General features: G+C 37.6%; 1 protein-coding gene across 1 annotated transcript in view; it reads left to right on the top strand.

The window, feature by feature from the left end:
* LOC149251933 ((S)-ureidoglycine aminohydrolase-like) overlaps positions 1–25,056 on the top strand; it is a 261,971-nt gene extending 236,915 nt beyond the window's left edge. Inside the window, exon 10 of the mRNA XM_089454030.1 lies at positions 24,886–25,056. Coding sequence (XP_089310156.1) covers positions 24,886–25,056 — 171 coding nt within the window. The remainder of the gene's footprint in view (positions 1–24,885) is intronic.

The following is a 25,056-nucleotide window of genomic DNA, read 5'->3' as shown; positions in this document are numbered from 1 at the left end:
TTAATTTTTTAAACCCAAGGAAATAGTAAACCGAACCTAAGCCCTAAATCCATGGCATCAATATATAAACATAAATAATGCTATAACACAAAAAATAATAAAAAACATAAACGGAAAAATAAATAAATAAATAAATAAATAAATAAGAAGCACATTGCAAACAATAAAGCACTAAAACATGATAAATCATCATTACGTTAATAATAACACATTTATATTACTACATTATAAACAATAAATAGAATTTAAGCCATAAATACATTGATATCAATACATGAATGTATTAATAGTATAAATCTCAAGAATATTGATATAAACACGTAGAACATGAAATCCCAACAATAATATTATAAATGTAAACCCTGAAGAAAACCCCAAACCCACAGAGGAAACAATGAAAATAGTGTGAAGTCAAAGTAAAAAAGGCACGAACTGAGAAGTGAGGTGTTAGCGCATACTAACCATTGGATCTCAGTGATCAACAATCTAGATTAATCAACAAAATAACTTAAAGGAACTAACGGAACCGTTCAATGGAGTAGATTGATGGTCATCACATATGGAAGAGCGCAGGAGTTAACATAATAAAAAGGCGGGTTTATATCCTCGAGTGGTATTTCGAGCAGCAAAGCAGTGGTAAGCGGTATCGAGAGTTTTGGCTCCGATTCCACAAATCAGAGGACACGTCGTAGCACAGGAGTGTGGGGAAACCACTTTATCGGGCTGTTAACCCCCATGTGCCTTTTCAACCCGAAACCTACCGTGAACCGTTGGATCTTTTGGGAGAAGATCAACAACAGAGAAGTAATGCGACATAATGGAGTACACATACAGTTTTTTTTATGTTTTCTCAGTAGTGACATTGGATATATCCTTTCTTTTTCATGTGCATATCATAGTTTTATATATTAGAATACCTAGCCATTTTCTAATTAGAGCAATATGGATACATGATCCAACTATCTCTCACGCTGATTATTCCACTGGGTATATTGTAAAAATATGGATTATTGACTGTATATTTTAATATTGGAAAGTCGGCTTGGACGTGATATGCTTGTATCAGAGGATATATGATGGTAATGTTGGCATCATCTACACTCTATATGTACAGAATATATTTGGATATATAAAATGATTTTTTCATACGAGAAAAAAATATATTTTAGAAAAATGCCTTGCAAAATTTTAATTTTTTAATTAATAATTAATTTTAAATTAATTATTATCATAGTTACCAAATTCACCTTAATAATTAATTTGAATATAATTATTATCATAGTTACCAAATTCACCTGTATACATATGGAAAATCGAGAATTCAATTCGTACATCGAATAATTCGATAAAAAATTGATTAGGTTCATGGTAGCTTCGCACGGTTTATAGTTTATTATAGGGATTTGTTAATTTGGATCCCTGGAATAGTAACTGCAGTGATCCCTAAATACAAATAAACAAGGATTTGTTAATTTGGGTCCCATAAATAGTAACTGCAGTGATTCATAAATACAAAATAATAGTTTCCGGATCACAATAGGAAATTCAAAGGCTGTGAGGGGTCAAGGGTCTAGATTAAACAACAGAGTAAATTAAAGGAACTATCGGAATTGTCTGATGGAGTAGATCGACGGTCATCGCATATGGAAGAGTGCAGGAGTTAACATAATAAAAAGGCGGGTTTATGACCTCGAGTGGTATTTTGGGTGGCAAAGCAAAGGTAAGCAGTATCGAGAGTTTTGGCTCCGATTTCACAAATTGAAGGACACGTAGCAATGAAGGAGTGTGGGGAAACCGATTTATTAGGCGGTTAACCCTCGTGTGTCTTTTCAACCCGAAATCTACCATGAATCATTGGATCTTTTGGGAGAATATCAACGGCAGACAAGTAATGTGACATAAAAAGGACGAACCCGATGGTATTACATGTTGTAGTTAATATGTTTTGAGTTCCGAGGTTAATCGCATATCGGAGCAGATGGGAACCACATGCTAATGTGACCAGAGACTATCGCGATTGTGATTAGCGACAAAGGTGGAACCTTGAAATTTGTGCAAAGGCCGTATAAAGCAGAAAGGTATGTTTTGTGGGCATTTCCTTTGTAAAAGGTTTATAAAGGAAAATAGTGCCGACGGAAGGTTTATGCATTTAAACATATATAACCAAGGTTTAAAGAAGGAATGGTTATATATACATGTGGTTAAGGGGTAACGCAGGTTTAGAAGGGTAAAGAAAGTCCTGATATTAACATATATAAAGGTTAATGAGTGGGTTTTAGTCCGATAGGAAGGATTTAAAAGAATGGATTTAATAAAGCCTTATTTCAAGGTCAAGGGGTGAATAAAGTCTTATTTGAAGGTCAAGGGGTGATTAAAGTCCCGATAAGTGAATATAGTATGTTGGTTAGCCTATTTTGATTAATAGGGCCTTAACCATTGGAGGTTGGAGATTTTGACTCCTTAGAGAGTTAAAATACGTGGGGCAAATGGGCGGATGCATTTCACATGCATACTATGGACCCTAGGGATTGTTAATATTATGTAAGTAGCACGTCAATAAATTGAAGGAATAAACATTGTAAATGTAAGGGATTAATATTAAACCTTAGGATTATTATTTAAACCTTAATAGTGGGGATCAATAAAACAAAGGGAATACATGATAAACGGAAGGAATTATTAATATTTCAAACTTGAAGAACAAATAAGCCTAATCCTTTAATATTATAAACCCAAGGAAATAGTAAACCGAACCTAAGCCGTAAATCCATGGCATCAATATATAAACATAAATAATGCTATAACACAAAAAAATAATAAACAGCTTGTTACACAGTAATTTGTCACCGTCCCTGTTACCCCTTTTCCCGCACATTGGAGGACTTATTCCAGGACCTATGAGAAGTGACATAACCTGAAAACACTTGCATTGTATCCCATTGAGTATGTAATTCATATGCCCTGAAGACACCTTCTGCAAAATACCCATAAAAATAGCCCTTTTTCCATTGGCGTGGTTGCACTGTGTATCACTCGCGCCAATGGGGGAAATCCTCCAAAGAGGGCGCGCCAACTGGCGCTTTGTCTCAGAGTCGTACTCGCACCAGCCCAGTTGGGTAAAGTTTTTAACAAACAAACTTACGAAGGTTCTTCCTAACCTATTCATGAACTGATTCCATCTTGAGTTAGTTTAGTTGGGCTTCGGATCTCCATAGAAGGGAAGTAGTTCTCCACCTCTCATGGAAGCTTCTTAGTGATAAAGCCAATCCCATGAATCTTGTGGATGACCCTAACTCCTTCTCCTCTATCTATAAAAGCTTGTCCTTTTGCCTTTAACAAGTGAGTCTCCAAGTTCCAAATTCTAAGTCTCAAAGTCTGAGAATTGCCAAGTTCATGCTACAAGGAGCCTTATTCATTCCCATGAGGCTAAATCTTAAGTGAGGAGATTCTTGTCCAAGTAACCAAGGAGAGAGAGGCTTGTTCCCCATTCCCAACAAGATTTGCAAGGCATGTGCTGCTGATCACCCAGCCAAAGGAGGATTTGACGTCAGAACTATGGTTGTATTTTTCTTTTTTTATCAATAATAGACGACTATCATTATGGTTCCACTCTTGTTATTATTTGTGATGATGTTGAGTTATATCCTTTCTGACTGATATATAGTTGCATCTATTGGATTTTATTCTTGTATTTGTGTTGTTCTTTGCAGGTGCAAGTGTCCGTTCACGAGGATCGTGGGGATTGTGACCAGCCGGAGCAAAGGAACGGGAGCGACGACTCTTCTACAAGTACTAGCGTTGGAATCCAAATAGGCCCTCATCATCGGTCTTTGATTTGCAATTAGGAACCTGTGTGTTAGCATTGTTTGATTGTTGCTAGACCCCATTTGGGCTAGTAGAGATCGCCTCTGTCCGCAGAGGGGATTTACCTCCACAACAATTTGGTGACTCCACTGGGGAGTTGGTTTTTTGCCTTGTTGTTTGTTTTGTCTTGTTGTTTGATTTGTAAACTTTAGACGGAGCCTGAAGTATGGCCAGATAGCCTTCGAAACGTTATTGCTCCGCATTAGCAAAGTAGATCAACACCACTTCAGTCCATCTCCAGTTTGGTTTACGAACTGAACGGCTTGGAACTTGCCTTGTTTCTTGGTTTCTCCTACTTGGTTAGCCTTCTGGGTTGAATCCATGTGTTGCTTCTTGCTCTTTGGTGTACCTGGGTACTGTTGACTTAGCTTTGGCTCGTTTGTTTTTATTTTTCCATAGCAAACTCGGCTGGCGCTATTTTATAGTGTTACAGTCGCGCTAGTTGGCACTTGTTGCACATTGACAACCCGCGCCAATACCTGAAAGGTGCTTGTTTCAGCCTGACAGTCACGCCAGGCCTGGGAACTTTTGAAGTTTTCTTGGCTGTGAGCCCTCTGAGCTTGGTTTTTGTTCTGGGTACCTTTTTTCGACCACTTGAGTGTGTTGGAGTGTGATTTGACTGGCTTTGATCGTTACCCTTTGGGTGTTTGCTTTTTTCCATCGATTTCACATTTCTAGCCCTAGGGCATCTAGTGGCTTTGTGTGTCGAGCCTTCCTCAAGTGTTTTGATCTTCTAGTGGTCCAGTCGATTCTTTGATTACTCCCTTGCACTTGTTTGGTGGTTGTAAATCGTTTTGTTGCGTTATTTGGGTGATTGCTTCGTCTTCACTTGAATTCCGCTTCATCTTACTTTGAGCCTAGATTACACGACTCATTGGTCTCTTTGGGAATTTTCTTGTTCTTTGGAGGTTTGCTTTGTGATTTAGGGAACTGAATGTGCTTGTATTGAATAGAGTTTGTTTGTTATCGTTTCTCAAAGTTTGTTTAATGCACTTTGCCATCATCAAAAAGAAAAAATCTCTTTTGCTTTGTATTAGTTAATGAGAATTGGAAACTTTTCATTTTGATTAGTGATTAGTGATCTCGAAGAAAAGTTTGTTAATTTCCATTAGCTGCATTAGGGAAGTTATTTGTTGTTTTGTGATCATTTCGTTTGCGTGAAAGCTCTCAAACCCTCTCGTAACTAGCATTCATCGAATGAAATGACATATTTTGGCATATAGTTTGCATTTAGGGAATTTTGAGAGATTACATATGATAAGGCCTGAAAACTGAAACCTAATACAAGATCAACTTTAAAATGAACTGAATAAATCTAACAATGCATTGGAACATAAAGCACACTTTTTAGAGGTCTAAGCTAGAGACATGCTCCGGCGTCGTTAAACCTAGTCACTTTTGTTTCACTCAAGGTTGGGTGATTCCTCCTTCCGTGACTCAATAATGGTCTAGTACGGATTTGAGCTCCCACGTACCGTCGAGTATATGGGGAGACCCCACTAGGTTATCGTCCTTTATCCATAGGAAGCCGTGTTTGCCGCCTTACAAGCCGTAATGCACTGAACACAACATTTGGGAAGATTGACTGTCGTATGGAAAGTCCTTGGTTTTCATATGATTGCCAAGGTGTATATGCAATTTTACGGGTTGTCTGGTAAACCTTTTGCCTAGTTACTCCAGACTAGTCACTTTCATTCCTTTTCGGGCTCCCTAAAAGAAAAGGTCCATCTGAGCACTTGTCACTTCAGGCTCATTAAACATTCAAAGGCAACTAGAGTCATCTTTTTGTCAATTTCTCGACTCTTTAAAAATGAAAAGGTCAAGTTTTGTTCCTGTGTCTTAAAATTTATTCGGCCACAATTCACATTTACCCGATTAGATCTTGTTTGCGTTAGCTTGAGTAGGGTTCTTTCTCATTTTCGATGGCAACCTTCCCCGAGTCTACCAGCCAAGGTTTTCCCCCAGATGGAAACCCTAGTCCATTTCCTTCTTTTGGAAATGTCGGTGCTCCTTACATGGCAATGTTGTCCTTGCCTGGGTTAACCATCGGGTTGCCTGTTTGGTTGTTCTCAACCTCTCTGGTCCCTACCGTCTCAACTGTTGGTCAATCAGTTCCTCCACCCGAAAAACATCATGTTGATTCTAAGGTGGACCTCTCCCCTTCTTCGCCTGTTTCTGCGTTCTCATCTTCTACTTCGCCTGGTGAAAGTCTGGATTCAAGTAACTAGGTGGCTAAGAAGAAGAAGAAGAAGACGAAGAAGAAGAAGTCTCATAAGCAAGAGGCTAAAAGTTCAACTACTGCTCCAAATCCATCCCAGGTTGAGACACCTTCCGCCCCCCTTTCCCCCCCGTGGAAGGTTAAGTTTCCTTGTAAGTTGTGCAAGGGTGACCATCTTCTTCATGATTGTCCTAGTATTCCCAGGATCCTAGAAGTATGGTCTCGTGATCCGGCTCGTCCCTCATCGTCCTCTGAAGTTCATGGCGATGCTACCTTCTCGACTCACAAAATTAAAGAGAAAGGGAAGATTCGAATCCCCTGTAGACTATCCCATCCCCTTCACCTTTGTCTGCTCATGGATAAAGCTTCTGCTGTTTTGGAAAGTCTTACAGCTTCATCACCCCAACTTCCCGTTGGTTATCAACGTCTCTCTGCAGCTGCAGATCGTCTCCCTGTTGACAAAGAGATTGACTTAGATTCTTCTCTTGTCTGTCCTCCTCCTTCCAAACCTGGTTGTGCCAAGCCTGCTCCAGACCAACCATTGATCGGAGAGAGTGCCAACTTGGGTTCACCACCTATTGATTACTCTGTTCCAGAGGAGCATCATGATTCTACTTCTCATGTTCTTCTCATCTTTTCAGATTCTCCTGAGTTTGAGAATGACCCTCCTATCGTTGCTGATCAAGAGGGTCCTTCTTCTGCTCCTGTAGAGCAAGGGGGCAATCATATGATTCCCCCACCAAGTAGTTCAGTCGTTGCCTTCGACTGGAGTCATTTGACTACATTCCGCCTTCCATCCCATGTGCCTTTCCAGATTACAGTACATGCCTATGATAAGGCAGTACCTGGCACTATCTTGGATGAGGGTGCGTCTGTCAGTCTCATGCCTTTCACTACTTGGCAAGCTTTGGGCTCCCCACAGCTTGTGCCAGTTGCACAGAATCTGTTGGCATTTGACGGAGGAACCAGTCAACCGTTAGGGATCCTCCCGAAGTTTCCTGTTACTTTGGGAGGCAAAACCGTCTATATAGACGTACTGGTTACCCAAGGTGCTTTAGATTTCAGTCTTCTCCTTGGTCGTGATTATGTTTATGCCATGGGGGCCCTTGTCTCTTCGCTTTTCTGTGTGGTTTACTTTCCACACGACGGAAGAATAGTGACTATCGATCAATTATCATTCTTTAGTCCCCCGGTGCCTCCTGCGCAGCTGCCATCCCCTCCTGGTTTTTATCCACCGGTTGTATCTGCCCCACCGTAGGTCAACTACGTGGCTACTTATCCCGTGCCTGTATCCAGTGATGATGCCATCGTGCATGATGTCCTGGGGGCATTGGGTCCCGACTTCCAAGACATTTTCCTTCCACCGGGAGTGACACTCATGGAAGCAACGACTTCCTATTCATTATGATGAAGTTTGGTCGGAGCATAGTTCCTTTCCTCTGTCAAGCTCCTTAAAAAATGAAACTAGGTCTGGTCGGAGCATAGTTCCTTTCCTATGTCAAGCTCCTTAAAAAATGAAACTCAGTCTGGTCGGAGCATAGTTCCTTTCCTGGGTCAAGCTCCTTAACAAATGAAACTAGGTGTCATGAGGATAGTTCTTTTACTGTGTCAACCTCATTAAAAAAATGAAACAACTCCCTTTCCAAATCGAGTCTTTTGATTAAGATCTCGTAAAATACAAGTCGAGTCTTTCATAGATCTTGAGAGTGAACCTTCATTCCATCCACTTTGTTGAATGCAATGAAGCTTGGGGGGCATGTACCTCGATTTGCGTCATTATGCTGGGGCATGCAAACTTATATCAAGCATAGTTTTTCGTTTCAAGCTTGTGTAAACATGAAACCGAATCCAAGCAGAGTTCTCCATGTTTCAAGCTTGTGTAAAAATGAACCCATACCCAGTTCACATCTTGTGATTGCCACCTATCCACTAAATTCTGCTAGATGAACCTTGGTTGTTTCATTCCATCGCCACCATCTCTTTGGCCGATCATATGCTTTCACTTGGTTGTTTTTCCTTTCCTAAGGAACTGCAGCGATGAGTGGTTTTATTAGCCAGCCTCTTGACCATTACATGTTTTGAGCAGTTCCACCATTGTCGGAACCAATTGCTACCCTTTATACCACTCGTTCCTCCAGGACGAGTCACCTTTAAGCTCTTTTCTGACTCATAAAATATGAAAAGATTACCGAGTATTTTTCCCTTTTTGACTCGTTAAAGAGAATTAAAATGGAGTTCTGCTTTTAGCTCTTTTCTGACCATTTAAATACGAAAAGATTGCCGAGTTATTCCTCTTGACTCATTAAACGTAAATAAGAGGCAGTCGTCTTTAAAATCTTTTCTGACCGTGTAAAGACGAAAAGATTGTCGGGCCCTTGTCATTTCAGGCTCGTTAACGGTTATGAAATGACGTGATTTCGGTCGCTTTTTTACTTTTTCAGATCGAAATCACTACTTATGAAAAGTACTCCTCGATCATAATTATCGGGCGGTTCTTTCGAGCATTGTTTTATACTTTTTCGGGCTCGAGAGACACAACTTTACGAAAAAGGACACCCCTGGAGTTTCCTTTTCTGTTGTCTTTTCAAACTCTCTAAACATGAAAAGACGCCGAGTTTTCCTTTGTCAGACTCGTTAAAATTTAATGACATCGAATGCCATCGAAATGATGCCTTTTAAGCATATGCTATCCCCGTCAAGCTTGTCATCAAAAAATAACCAGGTTACTCGCCAGAAATGGTGGGGAAAATGGAACCACAATTATTGTCGTGTCGGAAGTATGTCGCTCTTGAACATGGAACTTGTCTGCATTCGTGTCTGGGTGGGGACATCTCATCTTGTTTTTACACTTGCCTCTGTGGGTTTGGGTTATCTTGTTTGACCTCTCATCTGCTCATTACCTCGTCACCATGACCCTTGATCATTTGATGTCAAATACTGCCAAGTCCACTGTCGTGCCGCCAATATGTTCAAGAGAAGTTGACCTCTGCAGAATACTCAACCTCCCTCTGATACCTCACACAAAACATCTTATCCTTCTCTGTCTCGTGTCAATGATGTGGGAAACATTATGGCCCACCTTCGATCAAGGTCACTTCTTGTCGACTTCAGCTCATTATCCAGGAAGTTGACCTAGAGACTCCCTTCAGGTGCCTTGGAGCCTGCATGCCTCAATGGCAGGTTCTTCGTGTTCGACATGAGGTTTTCATCATTGGCCTCCGATCGAATGATTCTACAGGTTTTTGACGCCAGCTCACTGATTTGCACGCCGTAGATTGTACCTATAGTACCTTGAGGACCATTGTCATTATTGGTGGTACCTCTCGTGTCTGTTAACAGTTTTCATCATTCACTGGTAATCAGACGTTGTTCTTGCATGTTCGACTTCGACTCCCATATTTGCATGCTTGAACTTGTACTTTGTTCGGGTCGAGATGGAGCGCAAGACCCTGGATTTTGTCTATTGAGATCCAGGTTGCGATTTTGTGGATTATTATGATCATTACATGACTCATTCACTTGATGGTTGTGACCATGCCTAAGTCTACTTATCGATCCTTACTGGATGGCTACGCCCATACCTTGGATCTGGATTTTTATGTACTCTGCTATGGATGGCTGCGCCCATACCACATACGTCATGTACTTGAGATATCAATTGTACTTCTTCATGCGGCAGTGTTTTCAATTGTCCATGTTCTTGTAAAGCATTTCACCCCTCTCTCTCTCTCGGGCTTCATGCTTTAGGGGGCATTGTTACACAGTAATTTGTCACCGTCCCTGTTACCCCTTTTCCCGCACATTGGAGGACTTATTCTGGGACCTGTGAGAAGTGACATAACCTGAAAACACTTGCATTGTGTCCCCTTGAGTATGTACTTCATATGCCTTGAAGACACCTTCTGCAAAATACCGATAAAAATAGCCCTTTTTCCATTGGCGCAGTTCCACTGTGTATCACTCGCGCCAATGGGGGAAATCCTCCAAAGAGGGGGCGCTAGCTGGCGCTCTGTCTCAGAGTTGTACTCGCGCCAGCCCAGTTGGGTAAAGTTTTTAGCAAACAAACTTACGAAGGTTCTTCCTAACCTATTCATGAACTGATTCCATCTTGAGTTAGTTCAGTTGAGCTTCGAATCTCCATAGAAGGGAAGTAGTTCTCCACCTCTCATGGAAGCTTCTTAGTGATAAAGCCAATCCCATGAATCTTGTGGATGACCCTAACTCCTTCTCCTCTATCTATAAAAGCTTGTCCTTTTGCCTTTGACAAGTGAGTCTCCAAGTTCCAAATTCTAAGTCTCAAAGTCTGAGAATTGCAAGTTCATGCTACAAGGAGCCTTACTCATTCCCATGAGGCTAAATCTTAAGTGAGGAGATTCTTGTCCAAGTAACCAAGGAGAGAGAGGCTTGTTCCTCATTCCCAACAAGCTTTGCAAGGCATGTGCTACTGATCACCCAGCCAAAGGAGGATTTGACGTCAGAACTATGGTTGTATTCTTCTTTGTTTATCAATAATAGACGACTATCATTATGGTTCCACTCTTGTTATTATTTGTGATGATGTTGAGTTATATCCTTTCTGACTGATATATAGCTGCATCTATTGGATTTTATGCTTGTATTTGTGTCGTTCTTTGCAGGTGCAGGTGTCCGTTCACGAGGATCGTGGGGATTGTGACCAGCCGGAGCAAAGGAACGGGAGCGACGACTCTTCTACAAGTACTAGCATTGGAATCCAGGTAGGCCCTCATCATCAGTCTTTGATTTGCAATTAGTAACCTGCATGTTAGCATTGTTTGATTGTTGCTAGACCCCATTTGGGCTAGTAGGGATCGCCTCTGTCCGCATAGGGGATTTACCTCCACAACACACCTAGAACATGAAACATGAAATCCCAACAATAATATTATAAATGTAAACAATATTTTCATTTGTGAAAGACGTGAACAAAGTGAAGGGATCCACACAGAAGACCACAACAATCAGAAATGCAAGAGAAAGATATAAAATAGTAACACTCCCATTGAAGCAAAGCAATATAAATGAAAAAAACACATATAAATTACACACATTAGATTTAAAGAAGAACAACATAATATGACATTTTAAGACCAGAGATATACAATTTTGTACATAAAAACAACATTAGTGTTTAAAATAATCAATTTAACCAACATTGCAACCACAGAAAGAAAATTTAGTCTTAACATATATTTTTTGTTTTGTTTACATCAAATAATTCCACTACAAAATTGAAGGTCACAATGTTATTAGTTGTATTTCATAGTGATATGGACTTGAATCACTCCTCTTCCTTCTTCCTAATTGTAACATATGCACTATATTTCATCTTGGCATAACGTTGGAAAGAAAAAGGTGGTACAATGTGTAAACCATCTATTGATTTCACTCTTGATATGGCTGTGAAGGTAAGGCCTTGCTGCTCTTTATTCCCGATATCAACTGACGCTCAATCTAAAGTCAATCTCTGTGACTTGTGGATTGTAAGATCCCACGCCATCTTCAAAGGAATTTGGTTTTGATTTCCTCTTATCACTGGGGTGATAGGGACAATGTTTGGATTGCTTGCATCAAATGGAACACCAACATACTTATCAAAAACAATAGTTGTGAACATTGGAAGTTGAGGTGGCTTAGAGGTAGGCAGATAGAATATACCCTTAACAAAACCAAGTGCACCATTCACCAAGCCAGCTTCAACCCATAAATTACATGTCAACATAACACGCTGACCATGACACAACAAAACTTCACGGTCCAATTAATCATCATCAACCCCACCGATTTCTGAATGCCTTGAATACTCAACAACACATCGTGTAATTGGATAATTTAATAATTTTAACATATGCCTATTATGCAAGGAGACCAAAGCATTTGTTGGAAACATGTGAACTGTTGCATTAAATAAATCTCTTTCTATAGGATGCATCCTCATATCAGCTTGAGACATAAGAAACTCCCAATCTTCAAGATTGTGTTCTATGTTTCTTATGTTATTAAGGACTCTACGAAAACAAGATTGTTTCTCATTATTCCCTTGTTGGTGAAAGATTGTGTCAAGAGTGACAACAATGTTGAATTTGTTCCACAAGACTTTCCCTGTTGTATTACCTGCATACAAAGGCTTATCTGTGACAGGAGGCAGTTGGCCAAGGTCAACCACAAGGATGATGGATTTGCCACCAAAAGGACAATTTTTTTCTCTGGAAATGCTTCTCGTAATTGAGCATCTATTTTCATAAACAACCTTGATCCTAGAAAGCTCATTTCATCAATCAATATATATCTAACATGTCACATTTCTTCTTGGAATATTGCAAGTGACTACCCCTGTAGTGGCTACATGTCTTTAATTGGAATTTTTAGAGTTGAGTGTATTGTTTTTGCATGCATATTAAAAGCATCTATTCCTATTGGGGCAAGAAGAAGCAAAGGGATTCTTCCATCACTTGACGAATTAGAAAGAGCTTCAAAAATACAATGGATAAGGAAAGACTTCCCAGTGCGCGCAATGCCCTGAATAATCAAAAGAAGAGCTTCACGAATCTCATATTCAACAAAGTGCCTTAAGACAATTTCAAAAGCAAGTCATTGCTTTTTTGACAAAGAATCTGGAGATGCAAATTTTCTATTTGAAAGGTCAACAATATCACCTGTTGATTTTGCATTCCTTATAAAATTAATAGCTTCCTCTGCAACATCATCAAAAATAGTTGTACTTTCCTAGTCAAAGGATATATCAAAGTCCCTTCAACCAAGGGTGTGAAGATCAGAAACATTCACATCGTTTGGTGGAACCAAACGAGAGAAAATATTCCATTCTTGAAAATCATCTTCAAGATTCATTTCCTAGTTAGAAAAATCACCATCTTCTTCATCTTCAATATTGTCTGTAATTGATTGGTGTCGATCAACATGCCATGCTCGATATCGAAAATTCCTCCAACTTTCAATAATAATTTCAGCTAAAAGGCCAATTTCTACAGGAATGTCACAAAATGGCTTGTACAATAGCAATTATGTCTAGCAAAAGGTTTCAAATTCCTCTAAAGCCTCACTAGGAATAGAATAAAATGTGGCCAAACCCAAACAATAGCATGAACATCTCTAGGCTTCCATGGATCTTGTTTACACTTGCTATCAAATGTCCAAGATCTTGTTGTTTCTATCAAAGATAGATTTTCAAGGAAAAAAAATGTCTTCTGATAATGTTGAACGAAAGTATTCTCAGATGAACGTTGCAAGCCATCCCTTGATATTTTCCTAAAAACTTTCTTCCAACATTTAAGGAAACAAATTTCTGACTACAAACAACAAGAGGTAGCTTAAGCAACATATGGCATGTTTCTTGTGCTCCAATGTCACGGTCAACAATCGTTTCTGCAAGAAAATTTCTATATGCACATAAAGCATGATCCTCAGAGCCAATAGAATTTGAAATTCTAGTTAACATATGATGATAACTTTCAGACCTTTTTTCTGCTTTCAATGCATACTTAGCAATGTATTTCAACACAACATAGCGAGAAATAACTGGCTGGCAATCAACATTTGCACGCCACATTGTTAGAATGTCAATGTTATGTACATTAAACCTGTCATCATTTCTTTCTGGCTCATATTTTTTCTTCCTTGATCATCTATGAACAATCTTGATTCACCACAAAGATCCCATGGAGCATTGTACCGACATGTTAGAATAGCGCCCTTTTTGCGCGAAAAATAATCCACAGTACACTTTGTGTGCCTTTCAACACAATTTAACAATTCTTTGTAGTCATTATGAGGATTAGAAGAGAAAATCTGACCAGTATTCAACAGGCAAGGGTCATCATTGAGGCTTTGTGGAACCATTATGTTGCGACGATGTATGTCACGTGGATTCCATGCAGTTACATATTTGTCGAAGAATATCTTTGCAAGTTGTACATCTGAACTATTTGACCAATCAAGTATTTCCATGTCAGGAGCACCTTCTAACCATAGGAAACCATGGATATGTGTTGAACCTCTGTGTTGCCACTCATATCTGAAATAAATGAAGATGTAGTTACTACAAACAATATAAATAGAATTATAATAAAAGTTGAAAAATTATAGAAAAAAAATTCAACACAAACCTATACCAAAAGTCTTTAGCTTTAAGATGTTTTTGGATAACTTCCTCTCGAAAAATATTGAATCTGTGGTGCATAAATGCCACAACAATATGAGGGTACTGGATAACATTCTCAATTTTCATACGATGCTCATTTGAAGAATGAGAATGTGAATGTATAGTCATGAGGTTATGCAACTCTATCCACTTTGTGTCAGCTGCACTCAAAGTAAAAAATAAAGATGGACATCCTAACTGAGTAATCATGTCCGTCAATTCAGATCGACACTTAGTCTAGTATGCCCTTGTACCTCTCAGAGAAGAACCAAACCGCATAAGATGCTCAGCCAACTTATTATCTGGTAAATCAGATAGTTGGTGACGCAACTCCTCAACTGTTGTAGGTGAGTTATCATGTAAATGTTTCTTTGCAAAAACTGCAGCAGTTGCTTGGCTCCAATGCCACATTATCATGTTTAATAGGTAATATCGAAAGCGAGGATGGCTTCCAAATCTCTGATCATAGTACCTAAGAAGATGCAATGCATACTCATGAAGTTCAACATTACAAATACGTGGTTGCAACCAATCAGCATCACCAGTGGGGAACAATTTTGTGAATGCCATATCGAATAACCCCTCTGTATTATATTCATTCACTGGAGAGGTTCCAATAGTGGGCCAATCCATGTCTTGAACATGTAAAGAATGAACATTATCAATAAATGCTATAATTTCTTCCACTTCTCTTCGTTCATTTGGTAGGCGAGCAACAAAGGAAGAAGGATGAGAGGGCAAATGGTCAACATGAAACACTTCATTATTAGTTTCATTGATCTCAGATTCTTCAATATGACAATCAACAAATTTAAGCCTGGAGGAGACATTTGTTGATATTTCAGGCAGAGCATTCACTGAATCATAATCAATTACAACATCTCGATAGTATTGATCACATTGGATTTTGAAAAGCAATGCATCCATCACTCGAGATCTTTTGACATAACATTCATAACATTTAGACTCAGCACCATGTCTCCTCACAATTAGAAAGTCAATATCTTCAACACATCACGGAAGGCTTCGTACAATTGTGGAAATATCTTGAGGAAAGCTAATTGTATGACAACTATACTTATATTGCCCACCTCGAGCATGTGTCACTTGCAAAATGGGATTCACACGTGCTATTAGCATTCCTTCAACTTGAGTAAGAACTCTTAAAATATGAGGTTGCTCAGCAAGATCCATGTTATTATATTGACAAAAACGATGGGCTCCTCTTTCACTCCTACATCGTCTGCAAACAGGTCCTTCAAAATGTCTCACAACAAGGATTCCGAGATATGATTCTTGGAAAATGTGGCACATCTAGACAACTGACAAGCTATCTATCTTTGCTCGAAACCTTTTATGCACTGCAATCATGTTTTCATCAAAATGAATATGATCTCTACTCGCCGAACCATCTTGAAAACCATTTTGATGACTAAAATCTCTTCTAACATTTACTTCATCTTTAAGAATAGGAGATTCCCTTCGCAAATTTTAAGAATGTGGAATGGATCTATGAGAATGTCTTTCCAAATTTATGGTGTGCATTTCGCGAAACTGAGAGCATGTAAAGGTCTCTTTGTCATAAAAGACTTTAAAATTTAATTTCCAACTAATTATAAATGAAGAAAATGAAAAAGAATCAAATGCATTCAAAATTTACATTTGTGTCTTCATGTGGATGAGGGTTATGAGATGGTTGCTCTTGGATTCTAAGAACAGTGGATGGAACATTTTTGGATGTAGTTTCTTTGCCTCTATTCAAATGAGTTGTTTCCTGTTTCAAAAAAGTAAAATACGTTATAAAACTAAATATCCAAAAAAGAAAGATTCAAAAATTGAAAATAAATCAAATACATTGAACATCTACATTAGTTTTACAATTTGATCTTTTGGATTCCAATTCACCAACCTAACGAGATGAGATCATGGTTTCTCAATGAAATGTTATAAAACACAATTTCGAGGCAATTGTAAATGAGAAAATGAGGAAAATATTAAATGCACTCAATATTTACATTTGTTTAGCGATGTGGATGAACACTATGAGATGGTTCCTCTTCACTTCTAACATCAGTAGATGTAACATCTATGAATTTAATTTGTATGCCTCTATTGGAATGACTTTTGTCCTGTTCAAAGAAAATAAAATACGCCATAAAATTCAATGTCTAAGCAATTAGAAATTTAAAAAATGAAAAGCAAATCAAAAACATTGAAAATTTATATTAGTCTAGAATGTAGTAGAACAACCACTATTGCAGCGAAAACCAAAATATAATTGTGTTACCTCCATTGTGCCACGCGAAATGCTATCAGGGATGACTGATTCTCTTGGTGGGACCACATTACTTTGAGAAGCAGGATTTGAAGGTATTTTGTTTCGAGCAACTGGATCCAAATTATCAAACAAATGGCCAAGTAAACTATCATCGAAATCATCACACAAAATGTCATCATTACCTCCACCATGGATGTTTTGCAACCTTTGGCCATCAGAACATGCAATTGGACACACGGAAGGATTAGGGTGGACATTTGCATGCACAATATCGATATGGTGTTCTTCCCGAAATCAAGATGTTTCCCCAATGTTATGAACATTTTTAGAAGAGCATCGAACAACAAGAGTATGCTGAGGAGGAGCATATCCTGATAATGAACTATCAATAGGAAATGTTCTTTCCATTATATCGTCCATACTATGATACTTACAAGGAATTATAGAATCATATTGAAGAGTGGCTTCACTCGTTTTTGTCTTATATGTAGTTCTCCTATGCTCATTTATGGCATCCTTATTTTGTTGATACCGTAAACGATGACTTTCATTAGACCTCTCATGTGATTGTGATGACAACGTTCTTTTTCTTGTACGCATGCTTGTGCCTTCAAATGAGACGTCTACAATGAATAATAATTATTCATTATGGAATCATAAACATGGAACATAAAAATAAATGAATTCTTCCAAACGGCTTAAACAAAAGAAGAAGTCTAAATTTTCATGTATCATATTATAATCAAAATGGAACCCATACTATTGGGACACAACAATCTAAAAATTTGGAACTATATATACTATGAAAATATAAATATTAAAATGAACATAAACATATAACACTCTTTGAGAATGAATGACAAAAACCAATACAAATATAATGTATAACATAAATCATAGAAATTATAATTATACAAACAAAGAAAAAAGCATAACATCGAGAAACATCTACATGCAAATAAGAAAACTTTAGCAGAAACAATATTAAATATTTTACATCACAAAGATCGATACAAACATAATTTTAAAGTATTACCATAAAGACACATAGTATGTATAGGGGCAAAAATGGAAATATTTTCCACAACCGCAGAGAGTATATAAAATGGAAATATTTATAAGAACTCCTAAGAATACTAATATCCTAAGAATCCATCACCATATCTAATGGTGGAATCTCATCAACAAAATCCATACGGGAAGCAATTGCAAAAAAATCTCCATACTCAATCAGATCATTGCAGTCCTCTTGTGCTAGGTACCAAAACCGAGACATCTGGTCATTAGTTGAATTATCAATATCTATTGGAAAACAGATGTGAGTTACCATGTCATATAATAGGAAAGGAACTTCACTGCAATTGCACATAAGAACCAGACCATGGATTGTTCGGAACAGAAGATAGCTAGGACATTTTCTATTTATATCTGCAGAAATTTCTTCCAACAACTTCCATCTGAAACCCCAATCATCTTCAAAGTAGTCAATTCTTCGTTCAACACACGGTTGACCAAATTGGAAATGATCTAATTCTTCAATTGACCATACAGAAGTGGACCCATCATTGACAAGGCATATCAACTGATTCATGTATATTGCTAATGACATACAACGTATGTCACTGATTGGAACAAATGAAAGCCCCACTCATTTTTTATTACATCAAACCAGTGGATTGTATACCCGTACCGAGGATAATCTTCATAATCCTTGTCGAGATACAACCAAAACAATTTACTTTTATAAAACACTACATTCTTGGGGGATGAAGTGCCACCAAATGGAACAACAGCCCTTTGCCATACCCTATGAAGACTACTACAAACATAAAATTCAGACTGCATTCCGTCATAGATATGTTTTAGAACAACCCAATCATATTTTCTACTGCTTACATTTTCCAATAATGAAAAGAACCCCGAGTCTCCAATTCGTACTAGCCCTATGTTTTTAAATGCCTTTGTAAATGGATTCGTTAAAAAATAGTTGTGTGTTTGGGAGCATTATGTTGGTAAGGATAAAACCACCATTGGTCCAACAATACACTCTACTCTGTATCTTGAATCTATGAATCCCAAATGAAATTGATATATGTGGCCATTCTGATTAAGGTATTGGGCAGTAAAACAATTGTCTTCACTATTGAGGAAACGAATGAGAAATCCAAATTGGTTCATGGAGATATTCTTGCAACGTAAAAAGAAAGAAGGGTTCTACAAAGTGTTCTTCCATTTTTTACATACAGTGCCAAACTTTATCACAATTGTAAAGGGAGCCACAGCAAGACAAGTTCAAGAAATTTGAATGGAAGAGAACTCCAAATAGCTAGATCCATGATGACACAGTGAATCACCTAACAATAAAAAAGGGCATTTGATATCAAAAAAACAATTTAATGTTGAATAAAATTAAAAGTAACATAAATACATAATTTACCACACACAGTTTTCCATTTTGTTGAGACTATGTTAACTGAAAACATAGTAAAGGATCATGAATCCACCATGATGATAGACACAGTGGAAATAGCCATGGAAGTTGTTGAGACAGTCACTAAGAAGGAAGGACATATACTGAAAGATGTTAAGAAGGAAGAAACCTATGCAAAGGATTTAACCTTGGGAGAAGGAACACTAACAGAGGAGTGTTTTACAGAGGATGACCAATCTTTTGAAGCTGTCATAAGTATGGAGAAGTATTTTTCAGAAGATAAAAACTTTGAAGTGAAGGAGGATGGAGAATGTCTCTTAAATGAGAGAAGCAGTGATTTATTGCAGCAGAAAGAATTTGATAATACATTGATATTTGAAACTATGACAATACAGGAACAAGTTCTTGTGCAAGAAGGAGATGAATCATAGAAAGAGCTGATATGTGAAGCAACAGTTGAGACTATTGAACCTTATGATTTCCAAACTAATAATTTGTGTATAAATGCAGAAAACATAAGTAATGATGAAATACTTATAAAGTGTCACAGAGAAATTGCAATTGCTTAGACTTACTTTGTAATTATGTATTGATTTATATATATGTCCAGAGATTTAATCCCAAATTGAATAAGTGTAAGCATCGAATGGTGGAAGATGAGCGAACTATATAATTCTGTATATGTGTGTGTGGGTGAAGTGCAGCAATCACATAGAGAATACAAAAAGAGGAGGATCAAGATGGGATGTTGAATCCATTAGAAGGAACAATCATAGCTCAAGACAAAGAGTGCATGGAAAAATAACAACAGGACGAAACCTTCAAAGAAGAGAAAAAATGAAGACTTAGCATAAACTCTAAGTAAAAGGAACGAGCAGAGGAGTGAAGATTGATGCTCAGGAACTGTTAGATCTCGGAAGATCAACGACTAAGATCAAATTGGGAAGCGAAATATCGCATCGGCTGGGTCACTATACAATTTAACTCCTGCAAGCGGAAAACCCAATTACACTAAGAAACGGTGAAAAACACAATAGGAATCAAGTGTCGGACTTGAAATATTATAGGCAATGGTTTATATCCCTATCGAGTCCGTAAAGATATCAAATCTTCAGATGGAAGCAGAAGGAGTCTGTCATTGAGGTCGAGCGATATACGATCGCGCAACTTAATCTCAACCGTCGGATCGCCGATCGGATCGACGATCAAGATCTGATTGCAAATCGCAATCAGAGGAAGTGGAGATTGGAGTGTGCAATGGAAAAGCTTGGAGAGTTGGAACCGATGGGCCTATAGTGGCGAATCTATAAAATTTGAGATCCGCTATATATGATTCAGAGCAGGTTTCCTGTGTAATCCATATATTTGTGTTAAAGTGGTTTAATGCTAAAACATACTTTAACGTTCCGATATCGCATATTAGAGTGGAAGGGGCGATGAAGATATATATATATATATATATATATATATATATATATATATATATATATATATATATATATATATATGACCGTGGAAGGAGCGATGGCCAATTGCAATGAGGTTAAACTTCGAGAAACGTGCCAAGGCTCTACGAAAGGGAGGAAAGGTATGTTTATGCGAGTATTTTCCTTTGTAAATGGTTTATCAGAAAATATGCGCCGATAAGAGATTTATGTGTTAAAAACATATGTAACCAAAGGTTTTGTAAAGGGAAGGTTTCCTTTGTATTTCTATAACGTGTTGTGCCGAGGCCTTTTATGCAAAAGTGTTATTGAAACATTCGCTAATTTATAACCTCGAGCGGTATTTTGGGCAGCAAAGCAGTGGTAAGCAGTATCAAGAGTTTTGGCTCTGATTCCACAAATCGAAGAACATGTAGCAGCGGAGGAGTGTGGGGAAACCGCTCTATCGGGCGGTTAACCCCCGTGTGCCTTTTCAACCCAAAATCTACTGTGAACCGCTGGATTTTTCAGGAGAAGATCAACGGTAGAGAAGTAAATGAGAGAAGCAGTGATTTATTGTAGTAGAAAAAAATTGATAATACATTGATATTTGAAGATAAATATATACCTATGACTGTAGAAGGAGCAATGGTCGATTACGATGAGGTTAAACCTCGAGAAACGTGACAGGCTCTATGGAAGGGCGGAAATGTATGTTTATGCGGGCATTTTCCTTTGTAAATGGTTTATAAGGAAATATGTGCCGATAAGAGATTTATGTGCTAAAAACATATGTAACCAACTTTGAAGATATATATATATGACCGTGATGGCTAGTGATATCACGGAGATTTTATACACAATCAATTCCCTTCTTTTTTTCTACAGGCTAGTCATCTCATCTGAATTAAAGTGGAAAAATATCGTGGAAGGAAAATCTGTACATACCTATAAGATCGATTTCTGAACGCCTTTGAAACCTTAAAAAATAGTAAGGAATAATTGAATCACACACGAAGTACACCAAATTATCAGAGACAACCGCGAGAGCATGGAAACAATTAAAAATGCAATCACTGAGAAAGCGTTTCTCCAATGTTGAAACCTGAAAAAATAGTAGGGAATAATTCAATCAGACATGAACTACACCAAATTATCAGAGACAACTGTGAGAGCTTGGAAACAATTAAAAATGCAATCACAGAGAAAGTGTTTCTCCAATGCTGAAACCTGAAAAAATAGTAGGTAGAGAAAATGAAGGTTATGAAAGATTTGTCACCGTTTTTACTAGATAGAAGCCGAGAGAAGCCAGCATTCCAGTTATCCTTCAACAACTCCAACAACCTTAAGTGCTAAGAAAGAAATGCATGCATCCACGGAGTGTTTGATTATAATATATGGAATGGGTTTAATGACAATTTGAAATGCTCAAGATAGAGTGGTGTTATTCTATCGGGCATGGAGTGGGAGAGTTATTTCCATTGTGGATTAATAGAATGATGGGTGGAATGGTGAAATTGATGGACACCTGTTCTTTGGAAAAAAGCAATTGGCAAATGGTTGAAGACACTTAAGTTTAAGAATATGAATAGACATACGTTTCAGAATCGGGTTTGAATATATGTTTTATAATTTGTTTTAAATATATTTCCCAGAGCTGAAAAAACACTTGGCAAATGGTTGAAGACACATAAGTTAAAGAATGTAAATAGACATACATTTTAGAATCAATGCCACTTGGAATATATATTTTGTATTTTTTTTAAATACATTTCTCACTAATTAACATACTTGGTTATCAACAAGAGGCACAATAAATTTTTAATCATGCTTTGTAAAAAATTAATTTAAGTATGGTTTAAACATGTGATCTAGACATGAAAGAAAGTCACTGTTGCGAATTTCATTCATTTATTTAGTGACGACTATGAGAATCTCTTGGCATCTTTCAATTCAAGCCATCCTATCAAAAAGATTACTTAAGAAAATGATTAAGTTGCCAATTCAGATAGGGGGGACGCGTATCCGCGTAATAAGATTACATGAGATACATCACTAATAAATGACCAGAGTAAAACTCAACTGAAACTTAACTAATTAAAATGAAGGGAAACTTATTATAACACTTGGATTAACAACTATGATACCTAGAAAGTAGTACGTAGTTAGAATTAATTTCTCCAACATTAACACCTAGATTAATAGCTATTGACAATGGTTCGAATTAGTTTCTCTCACACTCACTTAAAACTGATAAACCAACTTAGTCCTACACTCACTTGAAATTGATGAACCAACTTCCTCTAGCACTTCTAATGTTAGAATCCAATCAAAGCCCTTGCAAAATAGTATCCCACGAATCCACCGGCATTAAATTTTTCCACACATTTATATAACCATAATGACATTCACATAGGATCTTAAAGGCGATTAATGACATGCTTTTTCCTGGTGTCTATGGTAGATTTCGCGGTCGAGCTTGCCTGGTACTACCCAGCAAAACTCGCGTGCATTGATCAGCCTATGGTTTGGAATCAGACAGGAAAGAATATAGGGAGCTTCCATGATCTTCAAGCATTAAGAGATAGGAGTTCGAGACGGTTTTCAAATGACTGCAATTTCAGGTTCGTGATTAGTTCCTCTCAGCGTTTTTTTCCAGAGTTACAGGCACAATAATGAAGGATTTTCAATCTTACAATGGAAAGTAGCAGTTCTTTAAGATATGTGTTCTCTTACAAGTGAAAATTCATGTTTATAATTGGAAATATTTTTGTGGATTGTTGGTGTCAATTGTTATTATATAATTATTTAGAATTATAATATCCCAAAGTTAATGTACGGTTTTGATAATTCTCCCATTTGGAAATTCGTTTTAACGACAGCTACACAAGGGCACCTCCAGAAAGCACTATACTTCATGCAATCCCAGGGTTAGTAGGAATGTATTTCCATATGTAAAAATATAATACATTTAAGGAAAAAATTAGACAATGGTAAATTGGTGAAATGAAAATGCAAGTATTACATATCTTATCCTAATAAATGCCCTGCCACTGTTAACAGTAATACGTGGAACGCCTTCAATTCTAGGAGAACTCAAGCTAACCAAAAGATCAAACCCGTATAAACGGAATCTAGATTTGTCACCAGTGACATGCACAATCTCAATATATTTCACCCTACGGTGTACCTAATTTGTCGTTTATTTTAACATTTGTTGAACGGTCGCTCTCGGCATTTTTCTTGGTATCCTTTCATTAATAAAAACAGAGTACATAATTTATGAGATGATTGTCACTCGACGGTATACCTAATATATCGTTTGTCTTTTAACATTTGTTTTTCTCTTTTTTTTTTTTTCAGAATATCTTTAACATTTGTTGAACGGTCGCTCTCTGCTTATTCATATTTAATCTTAAAGCTCTCAAAACTGCACGAATGAATTGTTCAGATCTTTCTGACCTCCACCGCAAGTCTGCCGTTGGAATTGACTTTATTATAGTGAGTCAGAGTGAAAACGTACCACAAACGTCACCTCAAATTTTCTAAACCCAATTCATGTGTTATCCATGCTCTCCCATAAACAATAGTTTTACGTTTTGGAATCTTATAAACAATCGTTTAACGTGTTGGAATCTTTTACAGAATGCCGAAACTACGAAGTCCATATATATATTTATGATTGGGATTCTTCCAACTATTTCTTAGGTTAAGTTCATTCAATTTCTCAAACAATCTATCTAAATGGGTTTTTGCACGAACATTTAGGAGTTTGATAAAAGAATATATGGTTATTAGTCCCTCCCTCCAGCATAGTAGGGACTATAGCTTTCGCTCTTGACCAGCTATTAAATCACTTTGACCGATTAATATATTCGATACATTTTAGGTTTAAACCAATGTTTTAAGTAAAATGTTCTACTCAACAAATTTTTATCCAATGCTTTTGTTTGGACCTCTTATTGCCGGCCTCATGTTCCCCGATGTTATTTCAGTGAGGGCAAGTTATTTTATTATAAGTTTTTTAAAACAAATGTGTGAGTGAGCAAGTTATTTTATGCAAACTAGAAAGGATGGGGCAAGTAAACTATTTTATGGAAAGTTTTTAAAACTAAAACACATTGTTCAATATCTGAAGCCACCACTTCGAGCAACACGCCACCTGCAGCTTCTTCTTGCCACTTGTCACCTCTTCTATCTCCTGTCCTCTTTTCGTTCCACGCAATATTCTCCCACCTCCTCTTAATTCCTCTCGCGCCTCTTCGGTACATCGAAAACACATTGTTCTTTAGATTGGTCGTCTGCTAGTGTTGGTTCTTCAACCATATCTAAGCAATTATCGTAGCATGCTCATGTTAGCCTAGCGTTCTCCAGTGTGTTGGTTCTTCAACCAGATCTAAGCAATAAGCAATTGTCGTAGCATGCTTATGTTAACCCAGTGTTCTCTGCAATAGTTGAGCTTACATTTAATACTATTCTTATTTAAATTTGCAGCTCCATAGCGTAGAGAATTGGCATGGCCTCCAGAAACTTGTGGAGCGTAGAGAATTGGCATGCCCTCCAGAAATTTGTGGAGTGATTTTGACATCCATGCCCTCTAGGGACTTGGAGAGTGATTTTTTAGACGAAGAAGCCAATAACGGTTCTACAAATGAAATTTTGTAA

Source organism: Pinus tabuliformis, chromosome 7 (genome assembly GCF_031772625.1).
Source record: "Pinus tabuliformis cultivar Carrire ecotype Pingquan chromosome 7, CPIR1, whole genome shotgun sequence".
In the NCBI taxonomy this organism is placed as follows: Eukaryota; Viridiplantae; Streptophyta; class Pinopsida; order Pinales; family Pinaceae; genus Pinus; species Pinus tabuliformis.
Note: the sequence above shows the minus strand (reverse complement) of the source record. Positions and strands in the feature narration are given on the sequence as shown.